The 18,492-nt window shown below is 44.3% G+C and overlaps 1 protein-coding gene across 2 annotated transcripts; it reads left to right on the forward strand.

Moving 5' to 3' along the window:
- Positions 1 to 5,651: 5,651 nt before the first annotated feature.
- Positions 5,652 to 18,242, forward strand: C8H11orf91 (chromosome 8 C11orf91 homolog). 2 transcript variants are annotated; one of them, XM_033410206.2, is made up of 4 exons: positions 5,652 to 10,784; positions 14,866 to 14,904; positions 15,768 to 16,759; positions 17,990 to 18,242. In XM_033410206.2, the coding sequence occupies exons 3-4, from the start codon at positions 16,264 to 16,266 to the stop codon at positions 18,073 to 18,075; spliced, it is 582 nt and encodes a 193-aa protein (XP_033266097.1). In that variant the 5' UTR covers positions 5,652 to 10,784; positions 14,866 to 14,904; positions 15,768 to 16,263; the 3' UTR covers positions 18,076 to 18,242. The 2 variants fall into 2 exon arrangements, with proteins under 2 accessions (XP_033266097.1, XP_049569904.1); XM_049713947.1 differs by having other exon boundaries at positions 15,771 to 16,759.
- The last annotated feature ends 250 nt before the right edge of the window (positions 18,243 to 18,492 follow it).

An 18,492-nucleotide genomic window follows, 5' to 3' on the forward strand; every position in this document is an offset into this window, starting at 1 on the left:
TTTTTTCTTGTCACCCCACACGGCTTGCAGGATCTTGATTTGCGAGCCTGGGGTCGGGGGGAAGCTCCTGTGGTGGGAGCTCTGAGTCCAAACCACTGGACTAACAGAGAACCTCAGACCCCAGGGAATAGTCATCGGACTGAGGTCTCACAGAGTTCCTCATCTCAGCACCAAGGTCCAGCTCTACCCAATAGCCTACAAACTCCAGTGTTGGAAGCCTCAGGCCAAACAACCAGTAAAACAGGAACACAATCCCACTCATAAAAAAAAAGAGAGAGAGAGAGACAGCAAAAAAATATGTCACAGATGAAGGAGCAAGGTAAAAACCTACAAGACCAAATAAACGAAGAGGAAATAGGCAATCTACCTGGAAAAGAATTCAGAGTAATGATAGTAAAGATGATCCAAAATCTCAGAAATAGAATGGAAGCACAGATTGAGAAAATACAAGAAATGTTTAACAAAGATCTAGAAGAACTAAAGAACAAACAGAGATGAACAACACAATAATTGAAATGAAAAATACATTAGAAGAAATCAATAACAGAATAACGGAGGCAATAGAACAAATAAGTGAGCTGGAAGACAAAATGGTAGAAATAACTGCCAAGGAGCAGAATAAAGAAAAAAGAATGAAAAGAATTGAAGACAATCTCAGAGACCTCTGGGATAACACTAAATGCACCAACATTTGAATTGTAGCGGTCCTGGAAGAAGAAGAGAAAAAGAAAGGGTCTGAGAAAATGTTTGAAGAGATTACAGTGGAAAACTTCCCTAACATGGGAAAGGAAATAGTCACCCAGGTCCAGGAAGCACAGAGGTCCCATACAGGATAAACCCTAGGAAAAACACACCAAGACACATATTAAACTAACAAAAATTAAATTCAAAGAAAAAATATTAAAAGCAGCAAGGGAAAAACAAAATAACATACAAAGGAATCCCCATAAGGTTATCAGCTGATTTTTCAGTGGAAACTCTGCAGGCCAGAAGAGAGTGGCAGCATATACTTAAAGTGATGAAAGAGAAAAATCTACAACCAAGATTACTCTACCCAGCAAGGATCTCATTCAGATTCGATGGAGAAGTCAAAAGCTTTTCAGACAAGCAAAAGCTAAGAGAATTCAGCACCACCAAACCAGCTTTACAACAAATGCTAAAGAAACTTCTCTAAGCGGGGAAACACAAAAGAAGAAAAAGACCCACAAAAACAAACCCAAAACAATTAAGACAATGGTAATAGGAACATACATACCGACAACTACCTTAAATGTAAATGGATTAAATGCCTTAACCAAAAGACACAGACTAGCTGAATGGATACAAAAACAAGACCTGTATATATGCTGTCTACAAGAGACCCACTTCAGACCTAGGGACACAAACAGACTGAAAGTGAGGGGGTGGAAAAAGATATTCCATGCAAAAGGAAATCAAAAGAAAGCTGGAGTAGCAATTTTCATATAAGATAAAATAGAATTTAAAATAAAGACTATTACAAGAGACAAAGAAGGACACTATATAATGATCAAGGGATCAATCCAAGAAGAAGATATAACAATTGTAAATATGCACACAACATAGGAGCACCTCAATACATAAGGCAAATGCTAACAGCCATAAAAGGGGAAACTGACAGTAACACAATAACAGTAGGAGACTGTAACACCCCACTTTCACAATCTACAGATCATCCAAAGTGAAAATAAATAATGAAACAAAAGTTTAAATGACACAATAGAGCAGATCTAATAGATATTTATACAACATTCCACTGAAAAGTGGCAGAATACACTTTCTTCTTAAGTGCACATGGAACATTCTCCAGGATAGATCACATCTTGGGTCACAAATCAAGCCTCGGAAAATTTAAGAAAATTGAAATCATATCAAGCATCTTTTCTGACCACAACGCTATAAGATTGGCAATCAGTTACAGGAAAAAAACTGTAAAAAAAAAACACACAAATACATGGAGGCTCAACAGTGCACTACTAAATAACCAAGAGATCATTGAAGAAATTAAAGAAGAAATTAAAAAATACATAGAAACAAATGACAACGAAAACACAACGAACCAAAACCTATGGGATGCAGCAAAAACAGTTCTAAGAGGGAAGTTTATAACAATTCAACCTCACCTCAAGAAACAAGAAAAATCTCAAACAATCTAACCCTACACTTAAAACAACTAGAGAAAGAAGAACAAAGAAAACCCAAAGTCAGTAGAAGGAAAGAAATCATGAATATCAGAGCAAAAATAAATGAAATAGAAATGAAGAAAACAATAGCAAAGATCAATAAAACTAAAAGCTGATTCTTTGAGAAGATAAACAAAATTGATAAACCCTTAGCCATACTCATCAAGAATAAAAGGGAGAGGGACGGTGCAAATCAATAAAATTAGAAATGAAAAAGGAAAAATCACAACTGACACTGCAGAAGTACAAAGGCTTATAAGAGACTACTACAAAAAACTATATGCCAATAAAATGGACAACCACGAAGAAATGGACATATTCTTGGAAAGGTACAATTTTCCAAGACCGAACCACAAAGAATTAGAAGATATAAACAGACCTATCACAAGTAAGAAACGGTAATTAAAAATCTTCAAGCAAACAAAAGTTCAGGACCAGATGGCTTCACAGGTGAATTCTATCAAACATTTAGAGAAGAGCTAACACCTACTCTTCTCAAACTCTTCCAAAATATAGCAGAGGGAGGAACACTCCCAAACTCATTCTATGAGGCCACCATCACCCGGATACCAAAACCAGACAAAGATGTCACAAAAAAAGAAAACTACAGGCCAATATCACTGATGAACATAGGTGTAAAAATCCTCAACAAAATACTAGCAAACAGAATCCAACAGCACATTAAAAGGATCATACATCATGATCAAGTGGGGTTTATCCCAGGAACACAAGGATTCTTCAATATACACAAATCAATCAATATTATAAACCATATTAACAAATTGAAGAATAAAAACCATATGATCATCTCAGTAGATGCAGAAAAACCTTTTGACAAAATTCAACACCCACTTATGATAAAAACCCTCCAGAAAGTAGGCATAGAGGGAACTTACCTCAACATGATAAAGGCTATATATGACAAACCCAGAGCCAACATCATTCTCAATGGTGAAAAACTGAAACCATTTCCTCTAAGATCAGGAACAAGACAAGGTTGCCCACTCTTACCACTCTTATTCAACATAGTTTTGGAAGTTTAGCCACAGCAATCAGAGAAGAAAAAGAAATAAAAGGAATCCAAATCGGAAAAGAAGAAGTAAAACTATCACTGTTTGCAGATGACATGATACTATACATAGAGAATCCTAAAGATGCTACCAGAAAACTACTAGAACTAATCAATGAGTTTGGTAAAGTAGTAGGATACAATATCAATGCTCAGAAATGTCTTGCATTCCTATACACCAACAATGAAAAATCTGAAAGAGAAATTAAGGAAACACTCCCATTTACCATTGCAACAAAAAGAATTAAATACCTAGGAATAAACCTGCCTAAGGAGGCGAAAGACTTGTACTCAGAAAACTATAAAACACTGATGAAAGAAATTAAAGATGATACAAACAAATGGAGAGATATACCATGTTCTTGGATTGGAAGAATCAACATTGTGAAAATGACTATACTACCCAAAGCAATCTACAGATTCAATGCAATCCCTATCAAACCACCAATGGCATTCTTCACAGAATTAGAACAAAAAATCTCACAATTCGTATGGAAACGCAAAAGACCCCGAATAGCCAAAGCAATCTTGAGAAAGAAAAACGGAGCTGGAGGTATCAGGCTCCCTGACTTCAAACTATACCACAAAGCTACAGTAATCAAGACATACGGTACTGACACAAAAACAGAAATATAGATCAATGGTACAGGATAGAATGCCCAGAGATAAACCCACACACATATGGGCACCTAATTTACGACAAAGGAGGCAAGAACGTACAATGGAGAAAAGACAGCCTCTTCAATAAGTGGTGCTGGGAAAACTGGACAGCTACATGTAAAAGAATGAAATTAGAACACTACCTAACACCGTACACAAAAATAAACTCCAAATAGATTAAAGACTTAAATGTAAGATGAGACACTATAAAACTTTTAGAAGAAAACATAGGAAAAACACTCTGACATAAACCACAGCAAGATCCTTTTTTTGACCCACCTCCTAGAGTAACAGAAATAAAAACAAAAATAAACAAATGGGACTTAATTAAACTTAAAAGCTTTTGCACAGCATAGGAAACCATAAACAAGACAAAAAGACAACCCTCAGAATGGGAGAAAATATTTGCAAATGAAACAACAGACAAAGGATTAATCTTCAAAATATACAAACAGCTCATGGAGCTCAATATCAAAAAAACAAACAATCCAGTTTAAAAATGGGCAGAAGACCTAAATAGACATTTCACCGAGGAAGACATATAGATGGCCAAGAGGCAAATGAAAAGATGCTCAACATCACTAATTATTAGAGAAATGCAAATCAAAACTACAATGAGGTAATTACCTCATGCGGTCAGAATGGCATTATCAAAAAAGCTAGAAACAATAAATTCTGGAAAGGGTGTGGTGAAAAAGGGAACCTTCCTACACTGTTGGTGGGAATGTAAATTGATACAGCCACTATGGAAAACAGTATGGAGCTTCCTTAAAAAACTAAAAATAGAACTACCATATGACCCAGCAATCCCAGTGTTGGGTATATACCCTGAGAAAACCATAATTTAAAAAGAGACATGGGGCTTCCCTGGTGGCGCAGTGGTTAAGAATCCGCCTGCCAATCTAGGGCACATGGGTTAGAGCCCTGGTCCGGGAGGATCCCACATGCTGCGGAGCAACTCAGCCCGTGCACCACAACTACTCAGCCTGCGCTCTGGAGCCCACATGCCACAACTACTGAAGCTGACGCGCCTAAAGTCCATGCTCCTCAACAAGAGAAGCCACCGCAATGAGAAGCCTGCGCACCACAATGAAGAGTAGCCCCTGCTCACCACAACTAGAGAAAGCCCGTGTGTGTGCAGCAATGAAGACCCAAAGCAGCCAAAAATAAATAAATAAAATAAATTTAAAGAAAAGAGGCATGCACCACAATGTTCATTGCAGCTCTATTTACAATAGCCAGGACATGGAAGCAACCTAGATGTCCATCATCAGATGGATGGATGGAGAAGATGTGGCGCATATATACAATGGAATATTACTCAGCCATAAAAAGAAACGAAATTGAGTTATTTGTAGTGAGGTGGATGGACCTAGAGTCTGTCATACAGAGTGAAGTAAGTCAGAAAGAGAAAAACAAATACCGTATGCTAACGCATATATATGGAATCTAAAAAAAAAAAAAAGGTGGGTACTGATCAACCTAGTTGCAGGGCAGGAATAAAGAGTTAGACATAGAGAATGGAATTGTTGACATGGGGTGGGAGGGGGAAGCTGAGGCGAAGTGAACGTAGCATCGACATACATACACTACCAAATGTAAAATGGCTGGTGGGAAGCAGCAGCACAGCACAGGGAGATCGGCTCGGTGCTTTGGGATGACCTAGAGGGGTGGGATAGGGAGGGTGGGAGGGAGACGCAAGAGGGAGGGGATATGGGGACATGTGTATGCATATTGCTGATTCGCTTTGTTGTGCAACAGAAACTAACACGGTATTGTGAAGCAATTATACTCCAATAAAGAGCTATTAAAAAATAATAAAAATAAAATAAAATAGGGAGAAGGTGAAACAAATGTAATCACACGCACCCTTAAAAGTGGAAGAGGAGAGCAGAAGAGTCAGTCAGAGAGATTAAAAAAAAAAAAAAAACAGGAGTTGGGCAGTTCCAGAAATCTCTTTCAAGATTCAGATGACAGGGTGAGACTGTCTGACTGCTTTCTTGGGTCTCGTGCCCACTTTGGGGCCAGAGTACATTGAGAAGGGGGTAATTCTCTAAGGCAGAATCTGGGTGTTGCTAAATGGGGAGCTGGGGAGAGGGCTGCTGGGAGTCAATCAGCAAGGGCCGTATAAATGGCCTTAAGCTTCGAGGTTTCTTTCTGCAGATAGTTGCTATGACTGATACCACAGACTAAGGGTTAGATGTCTGGACCCGGAGGCAATACTGTAAAGGCCAGATGAGTTGGAGAGTCAATAGTCTTGCGTTCAGTATTGGGTGGTGACAACCCCATTGGATCGTCTCTTTTGGGGGATGAGCTATAGATAGATGCAAGGTACACCCAGTGGATAGATAAGTGGAACTCGTAGTATGTCCTGAAGGATACTGGCCCAGTGTCCAACTTTGGGAAGTACTGAGCTTCGAGGTACAGGTCTACTTTTGTGTCCTTGCAGTTGGCCCCATGACTTAACATCATGCAGTGTGTGTCCTGATAAAATAAGAGCCTGCCAGCCCACATGTTTTGGACTTTGGGCCCCTTGAGAGTTTGAACCCTCAGCAGGGCCAGATTATTTATCTGCACATTGTAAGTCCCTCATCAATATTGAAAGTCTACTAGCTCACATTGGTCTTGCTGCTTCCAAACAGATCTTGACTAATGCTAACAGTTCCCTCTAAGGGATGCTGATGTGCTGAGAAGGTGCAGAGCTGACTGGAGGTTGTACTGACATGCCGAGCACTGAGATGAAGGGTGCTTTCTAGTGTGAGGTTCTATGCGGCGTGTTTTACATGTAGTTTTTTTAATTAATTTTTATTAGAGTATAGTTGATTTACAATGTTGTGTTAGTTTCTGCTGTACAGCAAAGCGAATCAGTTATACATATACTTATATCCACTCTTTTAGATTCTTTTCCCTTATAGGTCATTACAGAGTATTTTTATCCGTACTGTCATTATCTCACTTTGCTTAAGAGGAAATTTCATCTGGGGAAGTTAGCTGAATTGCTCAAGGTCACCAAGTTAATATGTTGGTAAGTTTAGGATGCCCACTCAATTCCCCAGGTCAACCACTCAGCTGCCCTAAATGTACTGCTCTAAATGTACTCCAGTCTGACTCTGGAAAGAAACCTGGAATGGGACCCTCGTGCCTTTGTGCTTTGAAGGAATCAATTCCTGCCTTTTCTTAGAAAGGAAAATATTAAGTACAGTTGTCTTTTACTGACGGTTAGATTACCCAATGGTGTGAGCTTTACATACCTAGTTAGACCTTTCCAGAAACAGGAGGTAATTTCAAAACACTGTGTTTGCCAGTCTGTTTCAAAAGGCCCACTGATTCTTGTAAATATTTTGTTTCAGGATAGTAGCTGTTAAGTGCATGGAGTTTGCCTTTGGGAACCTCAATTCGGATCCTGTCTCTTCCACTAATTGGCTATGTCTCTGGACAAGTTTTTGTTTATTTTATTTATTTATTTTTAAGATTTTTCTTTTTTTGATGTGGACCATCTTTAAAGTCTTTATTGAATTTGTTACAATACTGCTTCTGTTTTATGTTTTGGTTTTTTGGCCGTGAGGCATGTGGGATCTTAGCTCCCGGACCAGGGATCGAACCCACACCCCCTGCATTGGAAGGTGAAGTCTTAACCACTGGACCGCCAGGGAAGTCCCTGGACAAGTTTTCTGAACACCTCTGAGCTCTGGCTTCCTGCACCTACCTCAGAGAATTGTTGTGAGGCTTGAGGTCATGCATCTGCAGTGTCCAGCAGGTGGGAAGTGGACTATAATAAAAATGTAGGTTGCCTGGAGCACAGGGTTGTTGACGCTCCAGGGGTCTCAGAATCTACAGGGAACCACAGTGTGTTTACTAACCTCTGGCTTTGACCAAAGTAGAAGCTGACCAGAGATGATCTTTAACATTTTCTTAGAGGATTATTCACCATAAACTGTTTATTTATCTAAATAAATGTAAAGCTTCCTATTCATAGGCACATGTTGTTTTGGAATAAAATAAATGACCACAGTACTTAACTTCCAGGTCAGTGTCTACAAGGATCCCTTGTAGGTAAGGATGTTCTTTTCCCACCTGGCAGCTGGGGAGTCCAGAGCCTCTGGGAGAGGGGGTGGGACAGCATGAAGCCTACAGGGGGCGAGTGCACTGAACTGGGAAACTCAAGACTCTGATTGTGGAGTAGGGAGCTTCCTTCCTGTGATCAGCTTCCCTGGGGGTGCTGCTTTTCCCACCCTTGCTATTATCAGCCATGTGCAAGTTAGCCAACCCCAGCATGCTGATCCTGTATGTGAGCAGTGTTGGCTTACGGTGCTGTGACCAGAACTGGAGCTTAGCATTGTAATTTGTAAACTCTACTAGGGTAGACAAAATGGGACCGGCTCCAAATTTTTGAACAGGGAGCATAGTGGGTCACAACTTGAGGGCTTAACCGTGTGCCAGCACTAGTCTAGGCACTGTATTTATATGAGTTCATTTAATTTTTTTCAGTAACTATGCAATAGTATTGCCTATACCCAAACCCATCAGAGTGTTTACAAACTACAGTCCCTGCCCATTTCACTGAGTGGGACAGTGGGGCCCAGGTGACTCGCCCTTGGATTCAGTAAGATTGCTTGAACTAGTTTGAGAAAGTTTCTATTCTTTGCAACCAGACATCCCTGATGAAGACAACTACGAGTGAGAAGGGTTAACTGACAGTTGCTAACTAAACCCCTTCCTCCCTGAGCTATAGGAAGCAGTTAAGAGTACACTAAAAATTGGAATGGAAATAATACGTATATTATGTGAATAAAGTAGCTTTGAGATTTTTTTTTTTAGTTTAGGTTTACAGTAAAACCTAAACTGCAACAGACCTTTACTTAAAAGCCGTACATATGCAGCATAGTTGTAAAGAGTCCTTTTTATGCCTCTATCACTGGCTAGCTCTGAGGTCTTGAGCATACTACCTCACCACTCTGAGCCTCTGTATCGTCATCAGTTGTAACAGTGGTACCTACAGTAAAGGACATTTGACTTTTAGCCACTCGGCATCTCTCCTCCTCCCCTCTTGTAACAGAGCCATAATTACCTTTTGGGGAATTACTTTCACCCTTTAAGTGCAGTCTTGGTGGAACTGTTAATAAAGTTGGTCTAACCACTGGTCCCAACCACTGCGCCTCCTCTAGCCAAAAGACAGGCATGTTCTCTCTGGGAATTTGAGTCTTGAATTATGCAAGGGTTGATAAAAATTTTTTGGTTGAAGCTGTGAGTCTCAGGAAAGGTACAAGTAACAGAAAACCCAATTTAGAGTAGTTTAATCAGATAGAGTCTGGTTTCCTTGCATAAACAATCTGGAGGTGGGCAGCCACTAGCGTTGTTTTAGCTGCTCAGTGATGTCTGGGCTGGGATATTTGTGCTATTTTTGGTCTTTCCCTCCTGATCACAAAGTGACTGCAGAAGTGTCAGCATTGCATCTGGGTTCTAGGCAGGCAAAGGAGATGAGGCGAAAGCTTCAGTTGTTTCTGTCCCTCTTATAAGGAAAGTGCAATCTTTCCCAGAAAGCTCCCAGGTACCTTCTTCATGTCTTCGGAATAGAACTGTGTCTCATGGCTACTCCTACCTGCACGGGGGCTGGCACAGTTTCCAGCCTCTGTAGGGGAAGGCAACGAGGGAAAAGGGTTTAAAACAGTCATTGAGAATAGCCAGCCAATAGCATCTACCACCCCATTGGCCACACTGAACAGGCTACTGATTCCTTCCTCCTACCTGGTCTCTGCACCTTCTAAACCTAATTCTTTTTTTTTTTAAATAAATTTATTTATATTTGGCTGTGTTGGGTCTTTATTGCTGTGCGCGGGCTTTCTCTAGTTGAGGTGAGCGGGCGCTACTCTTCGTGGTGGTGCGAGGGCTTCTCATTGCGGTGGTTTCTCTTGTTGTGGAGCACGGGCTCTAGGCGCATGGGCTGTAGTAGTTGTGGCTTGCGGGCTCAGTAGTTGTGGCTTGCAAGCTCTAGAGCTCAGGCTCAGTAGTTGAGGCACCCGGGCTTAGCTGCTCCGGGGCATGTGGAATCTTCCTGGAACAGGGCTTGAACCCATGTACCCTGCACTGGCAGGCAGATTCCCAACCACTGCACCACCAGGGAAGCCCTAAACCTAATTCTTAAGCTTTTAATTCCATGAGCTGTCTCACAGACCTCTGTGTAAATCCTCAGTATCAACCTCTGTTGCTTGTGAACAGAAAATTCTGACAGACCTACCCCTGTAAGTGTTACTGTCAGGATACATGAAAACACAGTAAGTGGACAGTAAGTGTTAGTGACAATTATTTCACCCAAGCTTGCATAGCTGGTTCATGCTGGTTGATGGGACTTAGACTCAGCTCTTATCTTCCAAACCCCTGTACTCTCCATGCCAGGGAATCTACCTCCCAGGCTTCAGTTTATTAAAAACTGTACTTACTCTGCAAATGCAGAGGAACACATCCACCAAGAGAAACAAGAATAAGGGCTGGGCTGCATTTTTTAGAAACTTTCTTGAAATCGTGGATGCTGGGAAGGGAGGTGGGAATGCCTGCTCCCTACCCACGCCCAGGTTCAGACCAACACAATGGTTACTTCAAATGAGTAATAAAGAAAAGACTGTTCCATGCTTCCCAGAATAGCTGGGCCCTTGAACTGTGGCACAAACAACTTCCAGTTGGAGCCAGCCCCCTGCCAGGAAGAGGACGGGAAGCCAGAGGGCAGGAAGGTGGCCTCGCCTGCGGGCTGAGAGAACAGTTGGGAGGCTGTAGCAGGGAGTGGTGAAGAGACTGAGCACTGGAGCCAGCCTGCCTGTGTGGAACACTAGCTCTGACGCTAACCAACCACAGGACCTCAGGTAAGTTACTTAACCTTGTGTGCCTCAGTTTCCTCACCTGGAAAATGGGGATAACATCACCTACTTCTAGGGGTTGTTAGAAAGGCGAAATTAGTGAAGACAAGTACCTGGCACGCAGTAGCCTCTCTTTATGTGTTTATTACTATAGGGACAGAGTAAAGGAACAAAGTAGGTGATTAAATAGTTCATCCCAAAGGGGATCTTAAATAGAAAGAACAGTATGGAAGACCCCTGTAAGTTCATGATCACTCAAGAAAGCAGGCTTGCTTAGCAACAAAACCAAGCAGGCTTGCCTAGCAACAAAACCACACAGACTTGCTTGGCAAAAAAACCATACCACAGAAGCATGAGACATGCCCCCAAACAATAAAACAATTGTGGAATGAGTCCTACATCACGCCCCTTGAAGTCAGCAAGTTAATCGTCCTTGAGAAGGGGATTTATCTGCTTGTACTAAGAGCAGAAATATAGGAGAAAGGTGACATTATACTGAAACCTGAGATGATTTACCATATCTTACTATATGTTACCACCTCTTTGCTCACTTCCACAGCACCATGACAGTTCCGGGTTGACTATGTAGGGACAAGAAACCCCGCCCCCCACCCTGCTGTGGAGGAGGAGCTAATGATGGAAGCTTGATGTTTACTCAAGAATGAGGAAGAAGGTGTTCTTCTCCCCCTCTCCACTCTTCCTTTGATTATAAAACTGTAGCCCACTAAGTTCTCAGGGTGTCACTCCCTTGCCTGCCAGCTTGTATTTCTCAAAAGCATCCTTTACTAATAAACTCTTTCCTTACCTGTCACTCTGCCTCTCACTGAATTCTGTGCCAAGACAGGAGAACCTATGCTCTACTAAGTCCCGAAACGCATTCTGCGGTTTCACTACCACTGTCTTCAGCAGGACAACAGGGAATCAGCTTCTAGGGTGTAGGGCTTTTCAATCTGGAGTGGGTTTGATTTTCGAGGAGAGATCCCCTGCTCCATTTTTCTCATCAATTTACCAGGACCTAATGGTGAATTAAGGAATCCATGTGTAACTGAATACTAATCATAGTCACACCTCATTGAGCACCCGTGATGTGTCCCAGGTACTGCTTATACATATTTTCATCAAATACATCAACCTTGTGATGTAGATATTATCTTCATTTTATAGGTCAGAAAATGGAGGATCAGGGAGGTGGCATGACTTTCGCAGAGTCACAAGGGGTCCTGATTCAGACACGACTCTTGTCTCAGTTGGTTCAGGCTGCTATAACAAAAATACCATAGACTGGGTGGCTTAAACAACAAACATTTATTTCTCATAGTTCTGGAGGCTGGTAAGTCCAAGATCACAGCTCCAGTGTATTTGGTGTCTGGTGAGACCCCACTTCCTGGTTCATAGGTGGCTGTCTCCTGTGCCCTCATGTGGCGGAAGGGGCAAGGGAGCTCTCTTTTCTAAGGTCACTCATCCCATTCAGGAGGGCTCTTTCTTCATGCCCTAACCACTTCCTAATACCCTCCCACTGGGAGTTAGGATTTCAGCATATGAATTTGGGTGGGACACAAACATTCTCTTCATAAAAAACTCTGTTGTATTCCAAGCCACAAACACTGCATGTCCCTAAAAGCCACCGGAGCCAAGGCAGGCATGGCAAATCGTGACACACCCCTCAAGAGGCGGAGACCCTAGTGAAGATGCGACGGCCAGCAGTGTGTCTAGATGCAGAGTTAGAGTGATGGAGGGGAAGGGGACTCCCAGGGGAGGCTTTCTGTACCATCTCCAGCAGTCCCATGATGGAGAGAACCAGGTGAACAGCACCCCAGGTACTCCCAGGACCTTCTGGAGAGGGCTGTGGCAATGGAAAGTTACAAACCCCAACTGCAGAGAGGCAGCCTGGGTTAAATAGAAAATTTAAATCGGAGTGTTGGAAGGAACTTACATCCCGCAGCGTCATGATTCTTAAGAGTGACCCCCCGGCCCCTCTTCTCCAGAGAGTGGAGGAAGGACTGCCCTGCTTAGTGAGTTTGGAGAAAGGACCAGGTCGGTTCTTGGCCAGCTCTTCACTGTGCCGGTGAAGGCCCCTTCCCTGCACACGAGGCCTGTGGTTTTCCCAGAGGGCCTTGCGCTGCGTGGGTGAGCTCACCTGAGAGGTGCAGTATCAGTAAGCCCACCTGGCTGCCAGACCGATAGCAGCATCCTCCAGCTGACTTTTAGCAGCAAAAAAGGACTCGTGTGTGTCTTTCTCAGTTGGTTCCAAATGCAGGCAGGGGGCAGGGGTGTTAGGAATTGTGTCCCTCAAGTCCCAACAGGATGGCACTTAATGGAGATTTGCGGGAAGAGGCAGGTGATACAAGAGCTTTAGACCCCAGGGAGAGAAGAGTTCTGTTTAAAATGCATGCAAGCCTGCTCATCTTTTCATTAGCAACTTGAATTTCCCGGACCTTTGTTTGCAGAAATAATCGGTAGGGTTCTGCCTTAACTACCATGGTTTGTTATGACCCCATATGGACTTCACCTCCAAACTGGGGTTTATCTCAGTGTTTGTTCATTGCGGCGCCTGAGTTTTCTTGTAGTGTGGTTGTTAGAGGAAACAACCTTTTTAACCCATTGTCTCATACAACTGTGTTATAAGCAAGCCATCCAGTATCAAATCTGTTTAGATTATCTTGGGGTTAAGAAAAAACATCTGGAAGGTTTTTCTCTTTGAATGGATAAATACAAGTAAAAACATGTGATTATATCACATCATTTAAAAAACATAATGTGGGCTTCCCTAGTGGCGCAGTAGTTAAGAATCCGTGTGCCAATGCAGGGGACACGGGTTCGAGCCCTGATCCGGGAAGATCCCACATGCCGCGGAGCAACCCGTGCGCCACAACTACTGAGCCCGTGCTCTAGAGCTCATGCTCCGCAACAAGAGAAGCCACCGCAATGAGAAGCCTGCACACCGCAACAAAGAGCAGCCCCTGCTCGCTGCAACTAGAAAGCCCGTGTGCAGCAACAGAGACCCAACACAGCCAAAAAAAAATTAATTAATTAAAAATAATAGTTTAATAATATTATTTAATCATATTATTTTATTATTTAATAATATTAGTAGTAGTAAATAATATAGTTTAATAAAAATAAACTATAAAAAACATAATGCAAAATCTCTTTCCATTCTAAGGATTTTCAATAGGTAATAACAAGTGCTAACATTTACTGAGTAGGTATTACGGCCAGGTACTTAGATTGTCTCATTTAATCTTGCCAATCCAAGCAATTGGGTACCATTACTAGTCCCATTATATAGATGAAAAACAGGTTCAGAAAGGTTCAACCTACACAGCCAAATACATAGTGGATCCAGGGCTCAGTCCCAGGTCTGAGTCCCAAACCCTGGTTCTTACCCCTACTATGGTTCCTACTACTGTAGGAATGGAAAAAAAAACTTTTCCTCGACTCCCTTAGGTTCAGTAGCTGGGTCATGAGAATTAAAGTAGCAAAAGACAGATTAACAGGAGAAAAGATTTATTATGTATGCATATGTGGGCCTTACAGAAAAGTAATGAAAACCCAAAGAAGTGTTTAGGCTTGAGAGCTCAGAAACCATTTCAACAAAGGGTGTTAAATTGCGAACAAATGATAAGACAAAGGGAAAGGGGTTTGGATTTCTAGGCCTTTTAATTTCTAGGTAAATGGTGGGAAGGTAAGTATATGGGGGAAACTTATGGAAGACAAGGGTTGTTTGGTAAGGTCTGTTATGCAGGCTCAAGTTAGTGCCATCTCCAGTAATAAGGGTCATCTCTTCTTCCTGGCACGGGAGAGGGAGTTGGGGACACCTTCACTAAGGGAAATTTATTTTCTTTACAAAGGAAATTTTGTTACCTTTACAAAGGGAAATTTATGGCCTGCTTTTAGGCCATAAAAGGAGAGGAGGAAGTTCCTCCTGTGTCTGCTTTTTTCAATTGCCAACTTAAAATAATTCTTATGCCAAAGTGGCATATTTGGGGGTGGTATATTGTGATCCCCTTCAGTTCCCACAACACATAACACTGTTTTAAAAGTGTCCAAATATTTATTGAATCCTATTATATGCTCAGCATTATAGGATCCTTGGGCTGGACCCTTGCCCTCAAGGAGCTTACAGGTAAGTGTGGGGAGGAAAATCTTCTCAGCTTCAGACAAGCCCCTCAGTGGGGGTTGCTGCTCCTTACATTTGGACAGAGTTTCTAAGTTTACAAGTGCTTCACACACACTATTCTGTCTTCCATCTGATTATCACAAACAACCCTATGAGGCAGCCTGGTTCTCTTATTTTTATTTTACAGAAAGCCATCTTAGAAGTCAAGCAACTTGTCCATCTTGGATATCTGATTCTCTCTGCTTTGCTGCCAAACACACACACACACACACACACACACACACACACACACACACACAGCATTTGCTAGTGGAGCTGGTACTGACTCAGATCTTGACTGGCCAACAGTCTAAACTGGCCCCCACCCATCTTTGTTCATTTACATCAATATCATAAGGCGGACGTTTTCAAGGAAATTTACTCACCCTCAGTCTATGATTAGTACAGGCTACTCATCTATATGAGCTGGGCGTGTCCCTTGGACAGTATGTCCAAGACACCGTAAAGAAGAGCTGAGCTGTTCGAGGGACATTCTGCAGGACTTCCTTTTGGTGGTTCGTTTACTGCCTGTTAGCTCCTGATAATGAATGTTCGGAAGAGAACTAAACTACATTTCATTGAAGACACCTAGTTCAGATCTATTCCAAATCCATACCAGGGTCCCTTTCTTCCAGAATCGTCCACAACACTGGGAAATTTGGTAGAAACATGGGTTGGCTCTAACAGCCATTCCCATCTACCCTCTTCTTCCGTTGTAAAGGAGGAAAAGTCAGACACTCCTGTCCCTAAACTTCTTTGCAATGAGGAGTGGTAAGGGAAGTCTGCTGGGGCAGGGGGCAAGTTTCTAGGAATTTTTTTTCTCCCTATAGAAGGAGAGGAAGACTGAAGAAAGTTTTCTCTCAGAGTTCTGACCAGCTCCCAGCTTCCTACTTTTGCATGAAGTTATGGCGGGATGCGAGAGCAGGCGCCAGGGGTGCAATAGCTTGGTTGTGAGGCTTGCGGAATTTAGGGGCGGTAGGAGAAGTCGTGGGGCGGGATCTGGAGGACCCGGACCTGTCGTCGAGGATGTTGGCGGAGCGCCCGGAGGGGACGGGCTGCACATCAGGGCGTACGTGCGGGATTTCCCTTTCCAGCTACACCGCTGGCCTTTCTCACTCTAGGGGCGCGTCGGTGGGCGTGGTCATATTCTGGGGCGTGGCCAGCGGGGCTTTAGAATCTTGATTGTTTGGGGCGGGGCCGGGCGAAAGGGTGGGGGCCGCTCTCCCTCGGGGCGTGGCCTGTGGAACCTCAGAACCAGGGTGACTCGGGGCCAGGGCTCGCGTCTCCCGGCACGGGGTTCCTCCCACTCACCTTCCCGTTCAAAAGATGCCGAAGGGGCGGCGCGGCAGCCAGAGCCCCACGAGGAGCCAGCGGCCGGCCCCGCCCCTCTACTTCCCGTCCCTCTATGACCGCGGCATCTCCTCGTCCCCGCTCAGCGACTTCAACATCTGGAAGAAGCTCTTCGTGCCGCTGAAGGCGGGAGGGGCGCCGGCGGGCGGGGCGACTGGGAGCCAGCCTCTGCCCCAGGCGCACCCTGCCCCAGCGCCCCTGCCGCCACCGCCGCCTGGCCTGGGTTCCCCCAGTGAGCGCCCCTGTCCCCCGCCCTGGCCCTCCGGCCTGGCCTCCATCCCCTACGAGCCTCTGCGCTTCTTCTACTCGCCACAGCCGGGGCCCGAGGTGTCTGTCTCGCCCCTGGCCCCCGGCCCCACGACCCCCCGGCTAGCCTCTGCCTCCCATCCCGAGGAGTTGTGCGAGCTGGAGATCCGGATTAAGGAGCTGGAGCTGCTCACCATCACTGGGGACGGCTTCGACTCCCAGCGCTGTGTGTAACCTCGGCCGAGCCCACCCTTAGCCTGCCTCTGCTCCCTCCTTGGCTCCATGCCCCCTGAGCCCCTCACCCTCAGTGTGGCCTTGGGCTCAGACTCCAGCTTCCAGGAATCCCTGATCCCAAACCGATCCCCTCAGAACCCAGACACTCCATCCTGGATTTCAACCGATTCCTTTGCCCACCATAAATCTGGACTTCACGGCCCCCTTTGCCCCAAATTCCAGCCTCCCTCCGTCCTGAGCCCTTTTGTTAGTCTGGACTCTGAGCCTCTAAACCTGGAACTCTGTCCATCACAACCCCCAAGTTGAACTTTAAGCCTCCTGCACAGTGATACACCCTGGAGTTTCGCACACTGCCCCCCCACCCCCTCCCGAGACACACAGCCCCTGTCTCTAGAGACCTGACTTTTAGTGTTTATCTTAAACTGGGGTCCTCAATGGGAGGAGGGGGAAGTAGGTGAGGGTCAGTTGATCTGTAGGGGGAAGTGTAAGACCCAGAAGGCCCAAGGATGTTCACTGAGGAGTTTGGGGATCCTCAATTTCTCACTGCTGGAAGGTAGCCTCCTGTGACCCCTGGCCGCCCTTTCACCAGGGTCCTTGCCTCTGCCGTCTGGTCTAAGGTCTGAAGTCTTGGGCAGACCAGAGCAGACCAGCTGTGCTGATGTGGGCAGGATTCCTCTACTGCGCAGACTGAGTCCTTGATGTTAGAGAGTAAAGTTGTTAAACCCAATTCTACTCCCAGAAGGACCAAGTTGCACTGTAGAATATTGCTCCCAGATGGACCAAACAGCCATAGGCTGTTCCACAGATTTTGTCTTTCCCAACACCTTGTCTGGCTAAGGCTAGCCCCTGACCACTGGAAAAGGGCAGATGGTTCTAGAAAGACCATCCCCATTATTGTGAAATAACAGACATGTTTAGGTCCATGTGGCCATAGGAATGGTCCCCAATTCATCAGGCACCCTGTAATGTTTCCTTCCTCACATCCTCGGGAAGAAAACTCCAGGAATACTTGGGCTTTTCTGAGTCCTGGATTTCTCAACCACCTATTCTCCACTTTGACGTGTTTTGGCTGTTAGGGTTTTTTTCCCCTCACCCACCTTGGGTCATAATGGGTTTGGGGGTCATGTAGGGAGTACACAATTGCTTCCCAGAAGCTTGCTTTGGAAATGTTAGAAAAAGCCCTTATGTCTCCTACAGCTAAGTTTGTTTTGCTCTCCTGCAGATAAATTCTTGAAAGCGCTGAAAGATGAAAAGTTACAAGGCCTGAAGATGAGGCAGCCTGGAAAGAAGTCGGCCTCTCTCTCCTGAGGAGCTGCCCACCAGAGCCTCAGCAGCGGCCTCCTTAGGTGTTAGTGCTTAGATAATGTGCCCCATTTGTTGTCATTTCAAAGATCGTTATTTTTTGTTCTGTATTTACTGCTGTTCTTGTTGATCCCAGCACATACTCTACATACAGTGCCCACTTGAGTGGTAAAGCTCATGGTCTCTCTCCTGTCTGTGCTGCTGCTGGGGAAGCACTCTCACGGGGGCTGGAAGCTGCTGCCCAGCTGGCATTCAAGGGAGGAGGGGATCCCCAACACTGCCAAGTCAGGGTGGGGGGACTGGGAAAAGCCAAGGGCAACATATATTTCGATCTGTTGCTGTGACCCTGCTCGGAAAGGATCTTTGAGGACTGGGACAAGGGCTTAGTTTGTTTCAAACAGCTTTAGTCCTTGGAAATGTTTT

Source organism: Orcinus orca, chromosome 8 (genome assembly GCF_937001465.1).
Source record: "Orcinus orca chromosome 8, mOrcOrc1.1, whole genome shotgun sequence".
In the NCBI taxonomy this organism is placed as follows: Eukaryota; Metazoa; Chordata; class Mammalia; order Artiodactyla; family Delphinidae; genus Orcinus; species Orcinus orca.

Excerpts from the sequence above, each read along its gene's own strand:
- C8H11orf91 (XM_033410206.2), top strand. The coding sequence starts at position 16,264 with ATGCCGAAGGGGCGGCGCGGCAGCCAGAGCCCCACGAGGAGCCAGCGG. Across the intron at positions 16,760-17,989 it reads CGGCTTCGACTCCCAGCGCT|ATAAATTCTTGAAAGCGCTG; the intron begins GTGTGTAACCTC and ends GCTCTCCTGCAG.